Consider the following 22856-nt stretch of genomic DNA (forward strand, 5'->3'; position numbering starts at 1 on the left):
TGTATAGTAGTGGCTTCCTAATCGAATCATTCTATACATGTATCTGCAACATAATAGGTTTTATACCAATGAAAACACTGGATTCAAATTTTTGAGTGGTGATTCTCAATTTTTGAACATTAGCGTAAGTACAGTAACAAAGTGCTTTGTTACTGTATGCCACTGGTAGGAAATGATGCGGATAGAACTAATTATGAGTACATTAAACTGAAAGAAAGAAAGAAAGAAAGCTGTTTTCAGTATAAGTTGTTAGGAATTGACTTTAAAAATTAAATCAGTTTCTTGACTGTTGGTAAGTAACTAAGCTTGTCAGCTAAATTCAGAAGAATTCCAAACACTGAACTGTAGCAGTTCCTCTTGTGGTTTATAGATGCACTAAACCTCTGTATGCTATAACAGTCTTGAACTTTTTCTGTCTCCACAGGATTCTCTCAGCCTGCAATGGGAATGGGAATCAATATGGATGTTGGAGTTGCACCACTCCAGCCAGAAAAACCTCCAAGCATTGCAGACAGCCAGAAACTGCCATCACTGGCCTCAGAGGCACTTACCATGCGCAAAAACCCTGTGGACATTTCTCCAGGTAGAGGAGAAAGGCATACAGATGCACACCCAGATGCACACTTTTTACTGCACACTTTTATATTACCTCTTTCAGATCCTGCAGAACCACAGCTACATCTCTTACATTAGTGATGCAACTGATTGACCTCAGTGTCTTTATGATAATGTCACATTATGTGTGTGACAAGTCAATAATATGATCCTGCCATCTGCCAAATAGTGTTTGTAGCAGATTCTCTTGCCCTAATATGCAGTCATTTCCCCCCAATGCTCCCCCAGCTGCACTGATGAGGTTTGGATTTTACAGAGGATTATGGGATTACAGCAGGAGACCCCCCTGTCAGGCTTATCCTCTGAACAAATCCAGCTAAATCAGAGGACATATGCAGTGACCTTGCTTTGCCACTGTGGGGCATTATAACTAGACAAAAACAGTAAAAGCCTTTATACATACATTAACTTAGCTCCAGTGTCAGAGCTTTCCTAATGTGCCATCCATCTCGTGCTCCCAGGGGTCATTAATGGCCGCATTTGTGTGACATGGTACAGTACAGCTGAGGCTCAATGTTGTGCCAGGGTAGGTGGCATGAATTACACACAAGAACAGCTCACTTGCTGGTTTGTGTGTGCTGATTTAAAATGGTGATCGTCTCTGGTTGGTGATAGACTGAGGATGTTCAGCAAGTGTGTGACATAGTCAGCAGATTGGGGGCCTAAGTCGGGACCATACATTCATGCCTGGCTATTAAACACACACTTGGAAACGTGAGAGGTGCTGAAACGCTCATATTTAGCACTGGAATGGCACACTGTCATGATATTTCATATATTTGAAATTGTTCTTTATTTGTTTTAAAGTACCCATATAAAGACAAACTGATTTTTTTCACCTTTTTTATCTATGAGTGTAATGAAGTAGTATGTAAACAAGTTTAAAAAACATAACATACATTGCAAACTCCCTACAGTCCATATATTGACTCTTGGCAAAATAGCATGGGTTTAATTGTTTCTGTGATTTCTCTAAAACAACTCATTTATATGTCCAGCATACAACCGTGTATATATAAACAATGTCACAACAACAACTTGTTTATATAACCAGCAAATAGCAGTTTAGTACCACCGATTTACATTGAAAGCCCAGACTGCTTTTTAAATAATGCACAACACAGGGCTGCCATTCAGAATAGAGGTTGTATATATACATTATTGTTTTTTAAGTGTTGAGATCGTAAAATTATCATGTAATCCAAGTTGTGGCCCATTATGATGATTTGATAATATTACAAATATTATTACAAATATCATAATTTCACAAATATTGTAAGTGAACCTTGGGGGAAAATAAATATAAGACAGAATGCAGAATGTTATGTTTGCTTTACAGATATTGCAACAAAAAACGTCTATAGCAGTTTGTTATTCAGTGATGCGTGTTAACACCATAATAACAGATAAGCTTGTGAGCCAAGCGAAGAATGGAACAGTTACATAAAAAGTATTTACCGTAATTCAAAACCAAGTACCAGGAATTTATGTATTTATTTATTTATTTATTTCATGGCTGCCGATTTAAGGCTGTTGATAGTAGATTGCATATACATTCCACAGTGCATTGCACTGACTGAAGTCCTCTCTCACCCAGTCCCTGCCATCAGAGCAAATCTGTCTATCATTTGTCTGTGTGCATCATTTATCAAAAAGACAGGCCTGCAGGGAAACCTGTTCCCTCCATATCCTCTTGACATTAAAGAGTGGATTTGAACTTTTCAGAATAAAGATAACTAGGTCAGTCTAGTGTAGGATCCAGTGGCCAAAACAGAGACAGAACTGCATTATGTCTGAGTCTATGATACAGGATACCGTCTTCTACATAAATATTACAGTAAAGAATGAAGTTATATCAGTAGCAAGTAACAAGCTCATTATTAGGCAGCTGAAGGAGTACAGTCATATGGAATATAACTGACCTCAAGTGGTGTAGTGTTTTTACTAAATATGTATACAGCTTAGATCTTACACTTTACCATGAAAATGGAGGTCCTATTGAACTGACTTTTAAAATCTTTTGATTAACCCATGGTTTATATACCAACGAAATAATCTTTGACATAATTAACTCATTTATGTTTAATCTAATGTGACCAGGGTTGTCCATTGCAAATGATTGTAATTAAAAAAAAAAACATATAGTGCACTACTACTAGTGTGAGATACTAAAGGTTCTAGTAAATCAAGATACGCTGTGTGTGAGAGAAAGAGACAGGAAGAATGTAATCTGCTAACTCTTATTCCCTCTTTGCATATGAGGTGTCTCTGCTGACCGCTGGCCAGATGATGCTGGCATTCCCTCTGACCTGCCCTTCACTCCCAGTGTTTCCACGGTGATCGGTCGCCATGCAAGCCATCTAACAGAAAGCACACAAGATGCCTCTGCCAATCAGTGGTCCCACAGAGATAGTGGACTTGGGGAGCTAGATGAGAGAGAACATGAGGGTTCTGATCGCAAAAAAGAGAAGAAGAAGAAGAAAAGGAGGCCCAAAGAAGACATCTGGGATCCAATGGAAAGTAAGAGTCAGTTGGAAATGCAAGGCGAGAACATCTCTCTGCCTGAGGGATCACATCAGCTGTCACCACGCAAAGAAAGGGACCGAGATGTAGGCTGGGATCGGGAAGACATTGTTCGGGGTGGTGGTAGGATCAAGAAAGGAAAAAGTCGCAAGAAGATTCCAGAAGAGTGGGCGATCCATGCAGAGCCCTTTGTCCCTGCTTCAGCCTCCAGGTCTCAAGACTTTGGAGCAGATATGGCAACCTCTACACTAGCTGGAGAAGCCTCCGGCCAGGACCTGGTTTCTCTCAGTGAGGATTTCCCTGATGGGTCCGTCATGCCCTCATTACTCACACGGGATCTGCTTTCGCTGACAGCTACTTCCCCACCAGCTCTACTGGACCTCAGCCCTGCAGCTCCCTTAGCAACGTGCCCTGGTCACGGACCAGGTTTTTCACCCACAGGCCCCTTGTCTGTCTCCTCCGGCTTCCAAGATTTGCTTATGGAAACAGACAGTGTTGATCTGGGTAACACCAAAGATGCATTTACCCTCCCTGTAGACCCAGGTAAAGCCAACCCTCTTGCTTCCACCATGAATGATACCCAGGGCTTTGTGTCTGGTGGGGGACCTCATGAAGAGTTAATTTTTGAGCAAGAGCCCTCTTTCATTGGCCCAACTGTGGGGACCCATGTTTTGGCTGATGCTCCTGTTGTTGACCCCTTGATGTCAACTCCTGGTAGTGCTGGTTTTGGATCATCTATGGAGGCGCTGATATCAGCTCCACCATTCTCTCCATCTGGAACAGCCTGGTCTCTCAATGACTCACAACTGAACAACCACAGTGAGCCTTTTGACATCACTAGCATGGAGGGTGTCACCTACGAGGCACCTATACCTGTGCCGGCACCTTTACCTTCACCAAGAGGCAAAACATCAAAAGAAGCCAAATCAAAGCAGGGCAAGAAAACCCACTTATCTTCGTCAAAGAGCCCCACATCACCTGAAGCGAAACTGCCCTCTCCTCAAAACTCTGGCTTGAACCCTGCTGCTCCACCATTCTTCCCTAGCTTTGCAGAACCCCGGGAGCAAGAGGCAGAACTGCCTGCCATGCTGGAAGGTTTGTTTTTGGAGTGTACGATATGGATCCACTCATTGCATGACTTTGTGGATCCCAAGCCATGCCTTGGCTGCGGTTGGCTTGGGTGATTAGTCTCTTTACCTCAATCACTAACACATTTGTTCCCCGACTGGACGCCGCATTATCAGGCTCCCTTCAAAATTGGCTAGCTTGGTTTGGCTTGGGTGTTTCAAGGGTGCAATGCTATATGGCGAACCTCTGTGTGTATGTAGGGCAAGACTGTTCCTATTAACCACGTGTAATCCTGGGTGTACAATACTAACGGAATGCCTCTTGGTTTGAAGTGTTTCAGGGACGCATTCTTGTTCACTCACCACACTCCAATCACCATGCTACTGTCTTTTCTTACTGCCAAGGTGTGCTGGAGCTGCTTAACACAATAGTTCTTCATTCTGAACTTTGAGTCTTCATAACTTGTCCATGTTTCTTTCCTAGTATACCTATTCAGTGTGCAGCACAGAAAGTACTAGCTGAACACAAGGCCAGCATGATATCCGTTTAAGCTCTTTGGCCATTTATGACAGGTAACACTAATTGTATCTTGTTTTTTTCTCATTCCATGTACTGCTAATGGCATTCTTCTGTGGATCATCATCTATTTCTATAGGTAAGTCAGTTGTATGAAAATGTGTATGCCTATTAAAAGAATGTTCCAAGAGTCTTCAGTGTGTTGTGATATAAATAAGCTGCTGAATGAGAAGTGAAAAAGGGAATAAAGCATTGAATAGACACAGGTGGGCAAGTTGGCTTGTTATAGTAAGGAACTGAGCTGTGAGATAAAGAGCATAGTGGTGTGAAAGCTGTGTCAAATAATAAAAGCAACATCATGTGTGGTGCAGTGTGGTGCAATGCTAATATGATTTATTTATTTTTTTTTAGATTGTAGATTTTAGTACCTTTATTCAGCTCTTTTGTTTCTATACTATCCACTCATTATTAAAGAGGCCAGTTTTGCAAAAGCTCTATATGAAATGACATACAAATATTTTACCTTCAGGAGTGTCAAACTGAACCACTATAAGGGCCACATTGAAAAAATGTTTTAAAAATATATATATTTAATTTTCAATTAATGTTCAACTATAACCTGAACTGACCATTGGTTTTTCAGAATATGCAAAAATGTCAGTAGTAAAATACAGATACTTGTAGTAGACCTTGAAATACTACATAGACACTTGAAATATTTAAAAAGTCTTTTCAAACCTACCAATTTGCTTGAACACCTGGCATCTTTTCTTTGCTGCTAGTTCATTAAGCCTTGGCCTAAATTTCTGAGCTGTTGAGCTGATGTTAAATGGTTATAATGATTAAACTACAGCTTAATTATATTTTGGTGATATGATTTGGTGATGTGTAGAACTGAGGTGTAACTGCTGTTCCATAGAGTGTTGTTGGAGTGCATTATGTTGCAATGCATCCTGCGGACTGTAGTGCAGCATATTGTGAAACAGAAAATCAAAATGCTTTTGCAGGCTGGATAGGATTATGTGGCGGACCTGATCTGGCCTGCATACCTTGTGTTTGACACATGGGGTCTGGATCCTGTGTATCTAGAGACTTTCTTTATCAATACAAGCCCCGCTGCAACCCCCTCAGGCCCTGTAAATATAAAAGGGGGTCAGTTATGCTGTCAAACAGTACTGATCCATTCTAAATAAATCAGAATAAAAGCATGAAATTTCATGGTATTATTCTAGAGATAATTTTTTTTCCAGATCCTGCAAAGCTTTATTCATTCATCTCCCAGAGTTCCTTGGCACTGTTCGGTTGGTGGGTGCATGACATGTATTCTTATATTGCCACTGCACAGGCATGGCCACATCTCCACAACTCCAAAAATGTAAACACTTAGCTAAACTGATTGGTAAAACCGCCTTTTCTGTTGTGAGTTTGAAAGCGATAGGTTAGTGCATGGATGTGAATGCACTGTTTCTGAGAATTTTTGGAGGGGTTAAGTGAGTGGATTTGTTGTGTTTTGAAGGGCTGACCTCCTGTTTTTGAATGGTGTTTAGACCAGGTGCATCATATGATTCTTGAAAGATGTGTCTTCTCTGAGCAAAGACACCACTGGTCTGTTATTTTCCCCACTTTTTTAGCTGGGTTTTTTTTAAGCCCCAGCATGGTGCAGTACTTTCTGACATTAAAAATTATCCAAATGTAACTATAATAATATTAAATAGGTTAGTAATAAAGTAGTAAAACTTTTAATACATAGCCTAAAGGGTAAAGGACATTTCTTTACTTCAATCAACTTTATGACATCTCAGTACCTTAGTACATGGCAATGTACCAGTAACACTCCTCAGTTAGGACAAATGTATTATGTAATTTTTCTAAGGGAAAATGTACTGTATTGAAGTCCGTTTTCTTGCTAGGGTCTCCTGTGAGCTGTTGACTGTACTGAATACAAGATTCATATTTACATGTAGGCTACATTGGGTGAGAACGCAGCTCCTATAAATAGGCTAGTGACACACTCCCAGCAGGCACAGCGCTATGATTAATGAACAGAGAGGAGGAAGACATGGTTTACTTTCACTCTGTTCATCGTTGTTCATTTTCCTTCAACCCTGCAAACTATCAGTGATTTAGATCATATTCTTTTTTTTCCTTCTCTTTTTTAAAAGCAAGAGGTTATAGATCTAGTCTGTTCAGTCATTTGCAGCCTCTAAAGCAGGAAACAAGAGATTGTTAATTGGCATTTGTGGATACAAATGGTTTATGGGGATGGCAGATACACATTTTGAAAATGTGGGAATACCAGAAGGCACATGGGTGTATCGTAAATTTCTACGGTCTCGTATTTTGTGTTGTGTATTTTAAATTGCATTACTGCAATACCGAGGCTGAAAGTGTGTGTGCTTGTGTGTGTGTGCGTGTGAGAAGGTATATATCTGTGTGGTTTCCCTCTGCTGGACTGGCTACCTGTCCAGGGTGATTACTGCCTTCTGCTCAATGACCGCTGGGATAGGCTCCAGCACGCCCTATGACCGAGGAAGATAAGCAGCATATATAGTTATAAGATTGCTGTGTTCTGTGTGCCTGTTTTTCTCAGCATTTATTCTGAAATATTTAGTAAATGCAGAAATCATCTGTAAACATTTTCTCTCCTTCATTCATTGTAGCCAGCTATTTTTAGTTTTGTATTTTTAAAGGTGAAAGCTATAGGGATATCAGTCTTACTAAGCAATTAGTTACATACCTACTATGACAGATTTAGAGCTCTCTGGCATCTGTATGTGAAGCTTGTGTGTCTCTCTGTCAGTGTTTGTGTGTAAATCTGACGTGTGTGTGTGTGTGTGTGTGTGTGTGTGTGTGTGTGTGTGTGTGCGTGTGCGTGTGTGTGTGTACCAGGTTTATGCTATGTTGTGAGGGACCAAAACCTGCTTATTCACTATCATTGCAGGGCCCTTTCTTCCTTGTGGGGACCACAAGCTGGAACACCCAACATAAATTATAAAATTTAAGTTATAACAATATAACAATAATAACAATAATGTAACAATAAAATATGTTAACAGTAGTTTAGTTAAGGTTTGGGTTAGTCTCCAGGAAAAGCATGGAAGTCTATGTAATGTCCCCACAATTCACAGAAACAAATGCCAAATGTGTGCGTGTGTGTGTTGGGGTGGGTGGGGTGTCTTTGTGGCAGCATGACACTGCTATCTCTTCTGTCTCTGTAATTTCCAGTTCTCTTTTTGCCGGGGTGGATCTGTGTCACTGAGGGTGCTATTTATCTGCAGTAGGAGGCTGAACACTAGGGTGTGGTGTCAGACTTCCCAACATGCAAAATAATACGCTGTGTATTGTGTGTGAGAGAGTGTGAATTAGTACCATGTGCATCATTTTGTAAGTCAATATGGAGGTTATGTTTGGAGTTTAATTTGTAAATGCAGTTCACCTATTTTTTCACATGACCTCTGTACACTCACTGGCCTCTTTATTAGGTACTTTATTGTGTTAAATTGCATTAACACAAATCAGCCAATCACATGGCCGCAACTCAGTGCATTTAGGCATGTAGAGGTGGTCAAGACAACTTGCTGAAGTGCAAACCGAGCATCAGAATTAAATCAAATCAAATTTATTTTTATAGCACTTTTTACAACGGATGTCACAAAGCAGTTTCACAGAATTCCAGAAAAGACAAAGTTTTAACAAGAATGTAAAAAACCCCCAGTGGGCAAGCCAGGGGCAACAGTGGCAAGGAAAAACTCCCTCAGAACTGAGGAAGAAACCTTGGGAGGAACCAGGCTCACCAGGAGGGGGACCCATCCTCCTCTGGTCAAACTACCTACAAGTGAATACTACTATATTAATAGAATGGGGAAGAAAGGTGATTTAAGTGACTTGAATGTGTCATGGTTGTTGGTGCCAGACGGGCTGGTCTGAGTATTTCAGAACCTGCTGATCTACTGGGATTTTCACGCACAACCATCTCTATGGTTTACAGAGAATGGTCCAAAAAAGAGGAAATATCCAGTGAGCGGCAGTTGTGTGGACGAAAATGCCTTGTTGATGTGAGGTCAGAGGAGAATGGGCAGACTGGTTCGAGATGATAGAAAGGCAACAGGAACTCAAATAACCAACCAAATAACCAAATCTCTGAGGAATGTTTCCAACACCTTGTTGAAAGTATGAAACGAAGAATTAGGGCAGTTCTGAAGGCAAAAGGGGGTCCAACCTTTTACTATTCTTTATTGTACCTAATAAATTGTCCATTGAGTGTATTTTGCAATTATTGTTGAATTGCTAAGTTGATCAACAGAAATGCCATACATTACAGTTTTAACGAAGTTAAGGAAAGTGTGCTTACATTGTATGTCCCATTAAATGTTTATACAACATGTAGTCCACTACAGCCAAAAGGAGCTGAAAGTATGGCAAGAACAGAAGCGTAAAGGACATATGAATGGCTTTATAAACACGGCTAGATAAACCTAGTTGTTATTATTTAAGTCATCCATCCAGTTGAAGAATTGCCAATTAAACATTACTAACTGCTAACAAGTCTCCAACTGGTTTACACATTATATTCTCTGTCGCTTGATATATTCTTGCATGATGCATCTGATTTCCTGTTTCTTTCTGAATAAAGCACTGAAATTGCTTTTGAATTTTCCCATATACCATCCAGTTTTGTTTGGATCGTAGGGAGTAAAGTAGAAGTAATGAATAGTGAAATGACTTTTACAGTGAAGTCCTGAGTAGTAAATTTGTAATGGATTAGTTTTTGTGAATAACAACCCAAAGACAGACAATCCTTGAAGACGTCTTCATGATACAAAGTGTGTGTGATATTTATTCTTGCTGAGGTGTGATAACAGACCCAATGCACCTGCAAACCGGATGTCCTACATTAAAAAAATAACTATTAAAAACTGGGCAAAATGATTTTACTATGCTTCCCTACATTTTGCGAAACATGACCAGTTCTGCTCTCTAGGACTCGCAGCATCATCAGGATTTGAACTATTGACAACAAAGCAAGACCCTAAACAGCTATGCCACTTGGGAGCCCCATCCAAACTTCTTTCTAAAGAAGTATCAGTGTTCTACTGGCGGTACCCATGATATTCTCAGAACATCTTATCCTGTAACTGTGTTAGCAATGACCTATTGGAATATCTCCCACACCTAGAGTGTAACATTAAATGACGTGAAAGAGGTCCGTAGCTTTTACTTGGCACGTGAGATTTTAAGCACCTCTTATTCTTAAAGGAGCCATTAATCAGCAAATTAGCTGACTTCACTCTTTACGTTGGTGGGGAGATGGTTTACTATTAGAATAGTATTTTAAAATTGCAGGCTGATGTTAATTAGAACAACGCCACTGAACTACAAGTGACATTTTAAAGACTTTGTTCTGGTTTGTTGATTTGTATGGACCAAAGTTTTTGTGATCATGTTCTGTGTATGTTGAAAGCTGTTTGGGTGTTTTTTTTTTGTTTTTGTTTTTTTTTTTTTTTGCTAAATCTGTTCCATTGGAGTGGAGTGTCTGTCCATCGTTATTTTGAGTGCATTTTAGGGTCTGTTTCAACCTAAGACATTTGTTGTGGCTTTTAGTGAGGGTTCTGTGGAGAATGGATGAATAAGTTATGAAGCAGAACGTTCTAATACCCTTAGCAAGCACTCTAGGAGTCAAACTTGATTGAGTGAGCACTCCCATAGAGGGTACACTGCAGACCTGCATGGAGTGCTTATGACATTTATGAGTTTGCTTTGTTTAAGGAGTCTGACGGTCATATCTAGGAATATCATGTAACTTGTATTTACCTGTTTTCAGGCCAACTCTTTTGGAGCCACTGTATAAATACCTCTTGCCACATGAACTGATGGTTGAGATAAGGCATATTTTTATGGGAAGAGGCACTAAATGAATTTACTTAATTTTGTGTCCTGTCTTTATGAATAGGAGACATCTTGAGAGCGCATGAATAATGTCCAGTGTTTGCCATCACACCTCACCTCTCTGACTAACACATCTTGTGCCAGCATTGGCGCTGTTGCGCTGAAGCATTTAGCACTTTCCAAAGCTATTGTCAGTGTAAAGACAACATGAGAACCTGTGATTGAGAGAATTGAGATACAAACATGGAAAAGACTTGGGTCTCTTAGGTCTTTCAAACTTGGCCTTGCTGTTTAGGTCATTGACACACATTTAGTGTTGTTTCATGCTGGTGTTGTCTTTATGGGTGATTGAAGTTAAATGACTTTCATATATCCAAACTGATCTACTTTTTGCTCAACTACATCAGTGAGTATAAAAGCACACATGTGAATATCTTAACAAAATAAAAATAGTTATGGCGTAGGGCAATATGATATTTTATTGTTATCTGAACTAAATAACAGCAAATTGCCCAAATAGTAAATGACAAACAATTCTTCAGAAGTTTGCAGCTCATCACACTACATGCCATGACAGCTTTTTTTTAACCAATCTAGCACATTTCATTTGTATTTTAATTAGTGTATACATTATACATTCACCAGACACTTTATTAGGTACATAAAGTTTTTTTTATTGCTAGTAAATGTTTGGACCCCCTTTTGCCTTCAGAACTGCCTTAATTCTTCGTGGCATACTTTCAACAAGGTGTTGGAAACATTCCTCAGAGATTTTGGTTGGTTATTTGAGTTATTGTTGCCTTTCTATCATCTCGAACCAGTCTGCCCGTTCTCCTCTGACCTCTCACATCAACAAGGCATTTTCGTCCACACAACAGCCGCTCACTGGATATTTTCTTTTTTGGACTATTCTCTGTAAACGCTAGAGATTGTTGTGCATGAAAATCCCAGTAGATCAGCAGTTTCTGAAATACTCAGACCAGCCCGTCTGGCACCAACAACCATGCCATGCTTAAAGTCACTTAAATCCCCTTTCTTCCCCATTCTGATGCTCGGTCTGCACATCAGCAAGTTGTCTTAACCACCTGTACATGCCTAAATGCATAAAATACATAATAAAGTGGCCGGTGAGTGTATAACAGTATAGTATTTCCTCGCTTGGATGTTGAAACTGTTCATAAAACTATTGATTTCAAAAATAATTGAAATCAGTATTATCTTTGTTAGTTTTAGTACAATCCCAATTCCAATTGGGACAGGGGCATGTTTACCACTGTGTTACATCACCTTTTCTTTTAACACTCAATAAGCCTTTGGGAACTGAGGACACTAATTGTTGAATTCTTGCTTGATGTACAACTTCAGTTGCTCAACAGTCCGGGGTCTCCGTTGTCGTATTTTGCGCTTCATAACGCGCCACACATTTTCAATGGGAGACAGGTCTGGACTGCAGGCAGTCCAGTCTAGTACCTGCACTCTTTTACTATGAAGCCACGCTGTTGTAACACGTGCAGAATGTGGCTTGGCATTCAATGTTGGTTTTCTGCCTTGCTGCTTACTTGCAGAGATTTCTCCAGATTCTCTGAGTCTTTTGATGATATTATGGACTGTGGATGATGAAATCCCTAAATTCCTTGAAATTGCATGTTGAGAAACGTTGTTCTTAAACTGTTGGACTATTTGCTCACGCAGTTGTTCACAAAGTGGTGAACCTCGCCCCATCCTTGCTTGTGAACTCCTGAGCCTTTCAGGGATGCTGCCTTTATACCCAATCATGACACTCACCTGTTTCCAATTAACCTGTTCACCTGTGGAATGTTCCAAACAGGTGTTTTTTGAGCATTCCCAGTCTTTTGTTGCCCCTGTCCCAACTTTGGAACGTGTTGGAGGCATCAAATTAAAAATGAGTGAATATTTGCAAAAAACAATAAAGTTTATCCGATTGAACATTAAATATCTTGTCTTTGTAGTGTATTCAAATGAATATAGGTTGAAAAGGATTTGCAAATCATCGTATTCTGTTTTTATTTATGTTTTACACAACATCCCAACTTCATTGGAATTGGGGTTGTAAGTTAATAAAGTCAGTGTGAGGTCATTTTTTTTTCTTTCATGTACACACTAACTGATGCTGTTTAGAAATAGTAGCCTGTACCTGAAAAGTATCTGATTAGCCTTGTGTTACAATGTGCTGAAAGCTGCAGTGCCACTGGACATGACCATTTGGTTTATGTGGTGTTATGAGGACAGAGGCTTATTTTTAGAAGCTGTGGGTTTAATGAGGTCATTTGTGTGAGTGCAGCAGGGTTTGTTGGGTAGGAGGCCTGCGAGTCCCTTTCCAATCCCAGGAGACCTGCCATACATCTTACATAATCTCAGACCAGCAAGGGCACTGGCACACAGAGAGACTGGAACAAGGAAACAGCCTCTAGACCATCAATCTCACATTAATGACATGCAAGACTGTGGTGGGATGACTCTGGTCTCCACTGCTGTTGCATTGTCCTAATAGACATACACTCACTGGCCACTTTATTAGGTGTTCAATTGCTTGTTAACACAAATGGCTAATCAGCCAATCAAATGGTGACAACTCAATGCATTTAGGCATGTAGAGGTGGTCAAGACAACTTGCTGAAGTGCAGACCGAGCATCAGAATGGGGAAGAAAGGTGATTTAAGTGACTTTAAGCATGGCATGTTTGTTGGTGCCAAACAGGCTGGTCTGAGTATTTCAGAAACTGCTGATCTACTGGGATTTTCATGCACAACCATCTCTAGGGTTTACAGAGAACGGTCCAAAAAAGAGAAGATATCCAGTGAGCAGCAGTTGTGTGGATGAAAATGCCTTGTTGATGTGAGGTCAGAGGAGAATGGGCAGACTGGTTCGAGATGATAGAAAGGCAACAGGAGCTCAAATAACCAATCAAAATCTCTGAGGAACGTTTCCAACACCTTGTTGAAAGTATGCCACGAAGAATTAAGGCAGTTCTGAAGGCAAAAGGGGGTCCAACGTTTCATTAGCAATAAAGTGTCCGGTGAGTGTATTTTGCAATTATTGTTGAATTGTTCAGTTGATCAACAGAAATGACATACATTAGTTTTAACCAAGACAAGGAAAGTGTGCTTACATTGTATGTCCTATTAAATGTCTTTGAGATGGTTTCTGATTCTGATTTTGAGATTCTGACAAGGCCTGTTGTTTTTGTGAAATGAGGAAAAATGTGTAATTTGAAAAAATGTGTACATCTGTAATTATTCATTCATTTTTATTAAAAATCATCATTATCATTGTTTTTAAACTCTGCAAGTGCTGTAGTTATGCTCTACATTTTATTTGCATAGGTTTGGTTGGAAACAAAATGGTTACATTCTTGAAACGCCCAACAGAAAACTGTTCAATTCTTTTCAATAAGACATTTTTTCTGCCTGTTAATATATATTTTACAAGTTTCAAATAAAACATGCAATGTGTTCTACCAGCTTTGAATGTCTGCATCCAACGGTGATAAAATCTGAATTTCTGTTAGCTTGGTGCTAGGATGCTACTAGGATTCAATGGAGGAGCTAACAGAATTTAGTGTTAGAAGCAGATGTGTTTTTTTTTGTTTTTTTTTTGGGTCACATTAGAATATTGACTTTTGGACTTTTAGCACTGTTGATAAATAACAAGCATTTCTATGGTAACGTTCCACTCCATAAAATGGTTATAGATCCTTTTGCCATGCTGGTAGAAATACACTTTGTAAGGTTCTATTTGTCTGTTTGTGTTGATTTTAAGAGTAGAAAAACAGGCAAAAACAGACCTGTCAGATTGAAATATAATCAAATACCATGACATTGTAATATTTGCAAAAGAACTCTGATATTGAATTTCCTTAATATTGTGCAGCACTCAGTTTCACGTGTAATACGTATTCTTTTCAGCTTTTATAAATATATAAATAAGTAATCTCACTTCATTGAAATCGGCCAATGTATTGTGCATGCATTAAAATCTCTGAGGGTTTTTTCTGCAGTTGTTTGGTATTAGTCCAGCTAATGAAGTGAAGAGGAGTTATTAGCTTAAAGAACCTCATTAGTATTGGCGAGAAGAAACATCAGTAAAAACCTCCTGCAGGCCTCCCTGATGTAGTTGTGAGTAAAGGCTCTCAGGTGTGGAGAGTCTCAGCAGGGTTATTTTTAACCTCAGGCCAATACAGCCTTTGAGTGTCTGTGCACCTGGAGCAGATAGGTGATATATCAAGATGTCTGTGTCATTTTTTATTTCCAATGGGTTGGTTTGCTAAGGATGCTTCAGTGTTGTTGAGCATGTTTATGAGTCTGACACTGTGAATAATTTGCGGCGTCATAGTGTGATTTGTGAGTGAAGGCTAATTAACAGCCTTGTTATTTATTTAGCCATTGTGCGTCATTGAATTGACTGTGAATATAACAGGTGAAAGGCTATGTGAATGAGAGAGACTGAGTTTAGGGAAAATAGCAGAGAAGGTCAGGTCCTTGACTTTGTCTGTGTTCCTCATTGGCAGACAGACTCCCGCTGGAGAGGGGGTAGGGCCTGGCTAGTTGCTATGGTGACTAAAGAACAGCTGATGTTTCCATGGTAATGGGGACAGATGCTGAAAAAGTAGGCTTAGGGTGAGCTAAACATGGTTCCAGTTTACCCTTGTGCAATTAGCAAATGGACAGATTCAAAATATTTTGCACCAAGGTGTCATAATGCATAAATCAGTGCACTCATTTGCTCAGAATATAGGTCATACAGTCCCCCACTTAACCTGCTATGAGACTTTAAGTTACTAGCTACGTGTAGTAATGTTGTCTCAGATTTGTTAAAAATATATTATTTGTACAGTGCATCAAAGAAATGTGTAGTGGCTCTCTGTATCAGGGTGTTAATTATGCAGACATGTAAATCAGGCAGCCTTGGGCTTGTTTCTATAATAGGCAGTGGAAATCAGTGTCGTCCAAAAACCGTGGGTGGTATAAGGAAGCGGAAAGAACAGGCTGCAGTCAAAGAATAATCATGGTCTGTTCTTTGATGCGGTAAACTGGATTGGGTAGCGTTTGTATTTTGGGTAGGTTTTTTGACGCAGGTGACATAATCCAGTCTGTGTGATGGAATTATTATTTAGAAGCATCCACTCTCCATACCGATGGTTAAGAGAAATGTCTAAAGCAGACTAGCAAACTGGAACAGCCAAATGCACTATAATGTGCAGCTATGAAACTGTTTTTGATAGTTAAAACACATTAAATCTTACTTATAAAAGTGTGATTTTAGCTCCACAGTGTTTACTTTCAGGAAAAGCTGTAGGGTTTTTGCCTAGTATTGAAGCTTTGGCTGCAGGTCAGCCTGTGAATTTTAACCAGCTGGTCAGAAGGTAATGCAATAAGTGCTTCATGCTCTCTGTTACAGTATGTGGGTTGACCATCAAATCTTGACTATGTTTTGTAAAACCACAGCAGATTTTAAGTTTGTAGTGCTGCTTTCACTTCTCTTACCCAAATTGCTATGTTACATGAATACTAAACCCAGACCCAGGAGAGTTTTGCTAGATATGTGTGACTCGATTGCGGAAGCAACCTCTAGCACGTTTGTCTTGCAGGAGGGAGAATACACATCTAGGGACAAATTTTTGGTGCTGGATTGCTAACAAGGGTATGTCCACGTCTAAAATCTGCTCCCAAATGTACAGTTGGATCACACAAGCAAGAAAAGCTAACATGCAAAATTATGTTGTTGGCTCACTAATCAGTTTTCCCTGGTGAATAGATATTTTTATTTTTAATGCTTGTACTGTGTTCTTTATACATGCAGCCCATGCTTACATGATTATTTGGAGTTTCATCCATAGGTTGACAACAATCTCGTTGTCAAGATTATACAAAGCCTAGGGTTGATTTAAGAATTTCAAACTCGATTTGTTTTCACTCTGCAATTCTACACTCCCACCCACATTTAGCTTATAATTTCTTATGGTTGCCCCCAGACATTCACATTATGAGACATCTGGTCCTGTAAAACTATTGGTGTCCAAGCACAGTGGACTGGAAAACCAAGTCTTTCTTTTCATTAGGTGAATAGCTGGTCTCAGTTTCGGATGATGTGCAGGTTTATTACCCTAAATTTTAGTTAAGCCTGCATCTGTTTTTATTATTTTTTGACATTGTCTTCAGGTAAAATGAATGTTGTATTATGAATCCCAGTGGACTGCTTCTTTAAAACTGATTTTCGGTGTAGTACATTTTGTGCATCGGGTTGTTGAGCAGTTGAACACGGGACACATGTCTCTCAATTGGAAATGAATCTGATTTTGGCAGACTATTCTACCCACAGGCAGCTCATACATATTAACTAGATATGGCATGAAAATCTGTCCTCCTCAACTTCAGTGCAGCCCTATGGTGGGGCTTGCTGGCTACCAGAAGATTTTGCCAGCGCATTGGTTATATTGTTGGTCACATACAGCCAGGTTTATTAATCATTGCTATTAATCTTGTCTGAGAAAATAATGAAATGTGTCAGTCACTCAAGCCATTTGTTTAATCATTGCTTTGTAGCCTTTAACCCTTAATTATAATATAGTAATTGAATCTTTCAGCCTTTAAAGTTTTCCACAGAAGGTTGTTATGGCACTCAGTGTTTAAGTATAGGAATAATCAAGTATCCTCAAATTCATAAACATTTAATGGGATAAATGATTCATTGGCTTTTATGTGCAGCACTATGTGCAAATTATGTGCAGCACTAGTTTTATGATGGTATATGGCTTAAAATAACAAAAATAGACTTTACTGGAGGCATGTCTGATTTAACAGAATGCTCTCATGTTTCTAGTGCCTCGGTTTGTAGCTTATATATTCACTCCCTGCAGCCGCTTGTCTTCACTCATGTCTTTCAGCAGTCAGTGGTGCTACTTTTAGTCACAGAATTCATCAGCCATGGGATTTAAGCAAAAGGTTGGATAACCAATTGAAACAGGAAAAGAGCCATTCCAAAAGAGAGAATTCTAATTTTATCTCTGGAGTTCAGTTGCTTCATCTCTTCCTCAATTTTCAGGCACCACCACCATCACCCCTCCCCAACCTTGTTTTCTTTCCTCTCTCACATTCGTCATCACCTTACTCATCTGCTATGTTCCAGAGATCAATATGTCTGAGCGCAAGCGGCCCCTTGTACCCACTCCTCCACTTGCAGCCATCGCCATGACAAGGCTCTTGTTGCCATGGCAATGGGAAGCAGTTGCTTTGGAGACTTAAGGAAGCAGGGAAACAATGCAGTTATAAGGAAACAATGGCAGTTCATTGGAGGGTTTGGTGGGGGGGGGGGTGTATTATTGAGCTAAACATAGAAACTCAGCAGCCAGTCTAAGTCCCTTTTGCCCTCTTTGGCTTTGTCTTCTTCTTACTAGCACACAGGCTCGTTTTTCTGTGTTCATACCACCTGTGTTCCTACCTTCAGAAAGATTAATGCCATTGGCTATGCCTGCGACTCCCCGCAGCTGTGCGGTTTGAGGAATGAGATTTGTTTTGCACTTCAGTCAAGGAGCATTCTTTTCTAAGTTAAGCTTACTTAAGTATAGCATATGCTATGAATAATTTACTGAAAAGAATTGAGTAGCATGCTTGAAATTGCCATAGACACAGATATATCTGGGTAGACTTGGCATATTTCACTGCCAGAGTGAAAATATTTTGAACCTTTTCAATGAGGATCCTCACTGACCAAACAAGATCTATCCAAACCAGTGTTTTTTTGATTGTGGACAATCTGTAGTGCAGTACAGTACAGTGTTCTTACAAACTACACACAGTAATAGGCAGTGTTTATTTTGGCTTATATAACATTCTGTGAATATTAGCCAGTGGGGTCTAGGCCAGTGGGGTCATCACTGCAGAATGATATTAGTCTTATTCAACAACGGCTTGAACGCTACTCATTAGGGCAAGACTCACTCATGTGACAGCTCTAGGACCCTGGTCCTCTGGTGCTCAGCTTAATAATGTGGAGCCAACTCAGAGCACACATTTTCGAACACATGAAAGTTTCACACTGTAAACAGAACAATGATTTACAGTTTAAATTGGAAAATATCCTGGTAAACCTCATTGAAAAAGTTCAAAATATGATAACTTCTGGCTGTGAAAATGCCAATCCTGCCCAGATATATCTACTGTGTGTGTACCATTAATAATATGGGTTTTCAATAAATTAAGAAAACACAGTGGGGTTCATTATTGGCTTTGCATTGGCCATATAATAATCTGTGTCCTACAAGTTCAGCATCTTATCTTTTGAAACCAAAATTAAAGATTAGTTGTCCTATTGAGAGCACCTACTGAGAGATGTGTCATATGGAAACAATAACGATACAATATGTATGATGACATTTAGTTGTTTTCTGAGTTTGAAGTTGGAGCAGGCAAAAATGGCTATAAAAACTATTAATACTGTGCTTTTTTATATTTCACACATTGCACAGCACTAAATCAGACATACTTGTGCTCTCTTAGTAATCAAACATGCAGTTGGTCAGTGTTCTTTAAATACTGGCAATATCCATGATACAAAAAGAAAAGCATATTGTGATATAATTTAATCATGATTATGTCAGTGTAATACCCACCCCAATGAGGAGCTCTTGTGCTGTCTACTGTACATAATATTAAAGTTGAGTGCTGTTTTTTTTGTTTGTTTTGTTTTTTTAAGATCACGCTCTGATATGCCTATTGCTGCTCAGAATTCTGCTTCCTTTGTCATGTCCAGTCTGTTGTCTTTGTCCATTACATTAACAGCTGACTTAGGTAAAGCTTACATAAGCCATGTTCATTAGCAGGTCAGGACTGTATGGCTGGTGGAATGTGTTTGCTGGTGCAGTGGGAAGAAAGTGCTGATGGGGGGGAAACTAGGTAGAGCAGTGGCCTAGCTTATGTAACCACGGTGACAGATGTCAGCCTTGTCGGTCTGATGGGGTGATGTGTGAACTGAAAGTGCTGTCTCTACATCTGAACACATGAAAACAACAGCAGGAGTTTGCTCTTAGACTGGTTTTAGCATAGGCAGTCATGCAGGTTGATTTTTTTTTTTTTCATTCTGCTCTTGTTGTCACTGTGAGTTCATTGGTTGTTGATGCAACAAAGCAGTAATTTTAATTAAAATTTTTAATGATGTGATTTTGAGGTTAGAAGTTGAGCTTTTTAACACAATTTATTCTACATATTCTACAGTGTTTTTTTTTTGCTATTATTAATTCACTCTCGTCATTTATTTATGGTTGGTGTGGATTTTACAGCTATTATGCATCTCTTTGCTGTCTGCTTCATCTCTCATCTTGAGTCCAGAAGCAGTCATCCTCTATGATGAGATCAGAGACGACAGGCTTCAGTTCAGCTTTTCCGTGGGGCGCAGTTTTCCACCCGTCTGGCATCCCTCCATCTTTGTTTATCCCTTTCTCCACTTATCCTTTTCACTAAGGACTTGTTTCACACTAAGAAATGCATACATGCATGCAGATCATTACTGAAGGCAGAATGATACATTCTAGAGTGTGCTAAAATGGCATTAATAGAATTAGCAATGAGGGTTCTGACGCTTGCCGGATGTGAGCTGAGGGCTCTAATAGGGAAAGCCCCCTGCCGGTAGCCTGCAAAAGCATCCATGCTAGAGGAAAATAGAACAGTATGAGGGGGAGAGAAAATAAATTAGATGTCTGAAGTAGCATGTTAATACACAAGAGGAGGTGAAATGGAGGCAATACTCTGACATAGATCAAGGGCTGTATGTGATTGGTTGCTGTAGAATCAGGCTGTATGTGTAAACAGTGACTGATTGGTGGGGGGAATTTCTAGGCTGTGAACATGTTTCCGTAAAGCATTTGCTCTAGACAGCAGTCACATGTATGCTATCCTTGGGGGAAAGGCATGAGTTATGCCCCAGTAGTCAGTGATTACATTTAAAGTCTCTCCATGCTCTCTCTGATTATGCCCAAAGCATGTTGCTCAAGGAAAGGTAGTAGCTGTTCAGAACTGACAGGAGGAAGTAGAATGAAAAGGATTGGTGGGGGTAAAGCGGACAGCGTGGAGAAAACGAGCATGACAAAGGGGGTGGGCTCTCTGGAATAGGAGTGAGCTGTTTTCTGTTCCAGCGAATAAGCTGCCACACAAGGAGTCATGTGATGCAAGGCAAGGAAATTGATGTTGGATAGGGAGGAGGAGGAAAGGAGGGAGAGTGAGAGATTGGATATGTGCTGGAGTGAGAGAGAGAGAGAGAGAGAGCAAGAGAGAGCAGTTCTTCAAGCTCAGTCTCTCAGCTTCTTAGTCAGTTGTAGAGCGTAGAGACGGAGAGAGACATAACGCTACACATTTGCATCTTTTGCCGGCAAGAGTGCAACCACAAGGGATAAAGCTCAGCATTTGTGTCAAAGCAAGCAAGAACAAAAGGGAACGGATAAAGAAGACGACAATTTGATAAGGAGTAGGTAACGTTAGCTAGAGGAGGAAAAGCATGTCCTCTCTCTCAAACCAGCAACCTGTATCTCCATTCACGGAGTACAGTGAACTATGCAAGGTTCCTTCCATGTCTACATCCCCTGCGCATCAGGGATGGGATTGGCAGCACGGTGACATGGGTGCCCCAAGAAGCTTTGCTGGGGCCCCAAGAGCCCCTGGACTGACAGATGAAGACAAGCTGTGTTTCTTTGACCCTCCAGCAGGGGTGGGCATGGAGTCCGAGCTGAAGGTGCCTGGAAGAGGTGTGATTCCTGGAAGTGCATCGCTAGGCAGTGCAGGGGAGAGCCCAGACAGCCCTCTGTCTTCATCCCCCTCACCTGCATCTCCTGGAAAATATGCAGCACCTTTGGGGTGTGCAGGTAACAGTGGGATGACACTTTCTTCACAACTTACAGGAACACCTGCACAAAACACTGATGTCCCCTCTCCCCTTGAACCTTTGAAACCAGCCAGTGTAGCAGGATGGAATCCTTCACCTCATGGCCTCAGCGCAAACAAAGCAAACAGCCAAGCGGCCTCTCCTCAAGCACCTCCTAACTACTGTGTCATAGGTGTTGTCAATGACAATTACCTTCAGGGAGGAGGTGAAGGTCTTGGTGGACGGCAGATGGCTGAGGGGTCGTCGGATGATAACGAGGAGGAAGTGGAGGACCTAGAGCCTTGTTTCATGGGTCGAGCTGAGCAACAGAGGAAGGCCATGAGGAGAGCTATGTCTGAGTGTTCTCATCTTTCTGTGCCAGCCAGCCTTGAGCTGCCAGACAAGTATCCTGGTGGAGGAGTGCTGGATGAGTTGAGCTCGCCTATAGGAGGGCCCCGCCGACCACATGCCGCAGCCATGAAACGCTCCCTCACCGTGGCTGATGATCAGCCCCCAACACCTCCACCGACCCTGTATGCTACTGGGGTCACACGTAATGACTTGCGACATGACGGTGGCACCCCCCTTCACCTTACCCCCTTTCCACCGCTTAAGAGTAATGGAGGTTATCCTCCCATGGAGGACATTCTCGAAGGTTCGATTGTTGATAAGGACCAAGGCGTATTGCTGCCGGTGCCAGTCACACCTCGGGCAGTCAATGGCAGTGTTGGCAGTACTGAAGGCAGCACAAATCCATTTGCTATACCTGAGGGTAGGTGATGAAAGCCTGTGTTGTTGTTGAGGCCAGCTCTAACTGATTTACATTTTATGTTGGGAATGAATTAAGAAAGAGTAAATGCACTGAGTTGACCTCTGTATGTGCAGAGCGTGCTCTGGAGGTGCTGAAAGCATGGTAAATGGAAAGAGCGTCTCAAGGTTTATGTAAACATAAACCGTGAATGTAACAGTGGCGTCAAGTATGGAGAGACTGCAAATTTGTAATAATTATATTCTCTGATTAATTAATTAGTTTATTTATTTTAGATTTTTTGATTGTGTGTTTGTAATATACAGTAACATACTGCCCATCTGGTTTATTTCACATGAGCAAAAGTTTTATTGCATGTTGTAGTTTTTAGGGCAAAAGGATACTGAAGCTTCAAATCATAAGCGAACCTGCTAGATTGTGGTAGTAGGTCACACTGACAGAGACTATCACAGCAGGTCTGGAGCCTAGAGCTAGACCAGCTGCATGGTGTCTCTCAGTTTGCTTCGCTAAAGCTTACGGCACAGCGGTATCACGCCACCACCAAACACGCCCCCATTAGCCCCCACCCCTCCAGTGAAAAGCTCTGCTTAATGTGCGTAACATTTTTAGA

At 40.6% G+C, this 22856-nt stretch overlaps 1 protein-coding gene across 15 annotated transcripts in view; it reads left to right on the forward strand.

Moving 5' to 3' along the window:
- The window catches only part of LOC108436089 (microtubule-associated protein 4), a 108683-nt gene that overhangs the window by 57166 nt on the left and 28661 nt on the right, over window positions 1-22856 (forward strand). For 13 of the 15 annotated variants that reach the window (XM_037537153.1, XM_037537151.1, XM_037537157.1 and 10 more), the window contains 2 exons: window positions 425-583; window positions 2878-4233. In XM_037537153.1, the coding sequence (XP_037393050.1) occupies window positions 425-583; window positions 2878-4233 (1515 nt within the window). Of the gene's footprint in view, window positions 1-424; window positions 584-2877; window positions 4234-20872; window positions 22250-22856 lie in introns of those variants that run through there. The other 2 variants (XM_037537163.1, XM_037537162.1) reach the window with 2 other exon arrangements.

Source organism: Pygocentrus nattereri, chromosome 3, assembly GCF_015220715.1.
Source record: "Pygocentrus nattereri isolate fPygNat1 chromosome 3, fPygNat1.pri, whole genome shotgun sequence".
Lineage (NCBI taxonomy): Eukaryota > Metazoa > Chordata > Actinopteri > Characiformes > Serrasalmidae > Pygocentrus > Pygocentrus nattereri.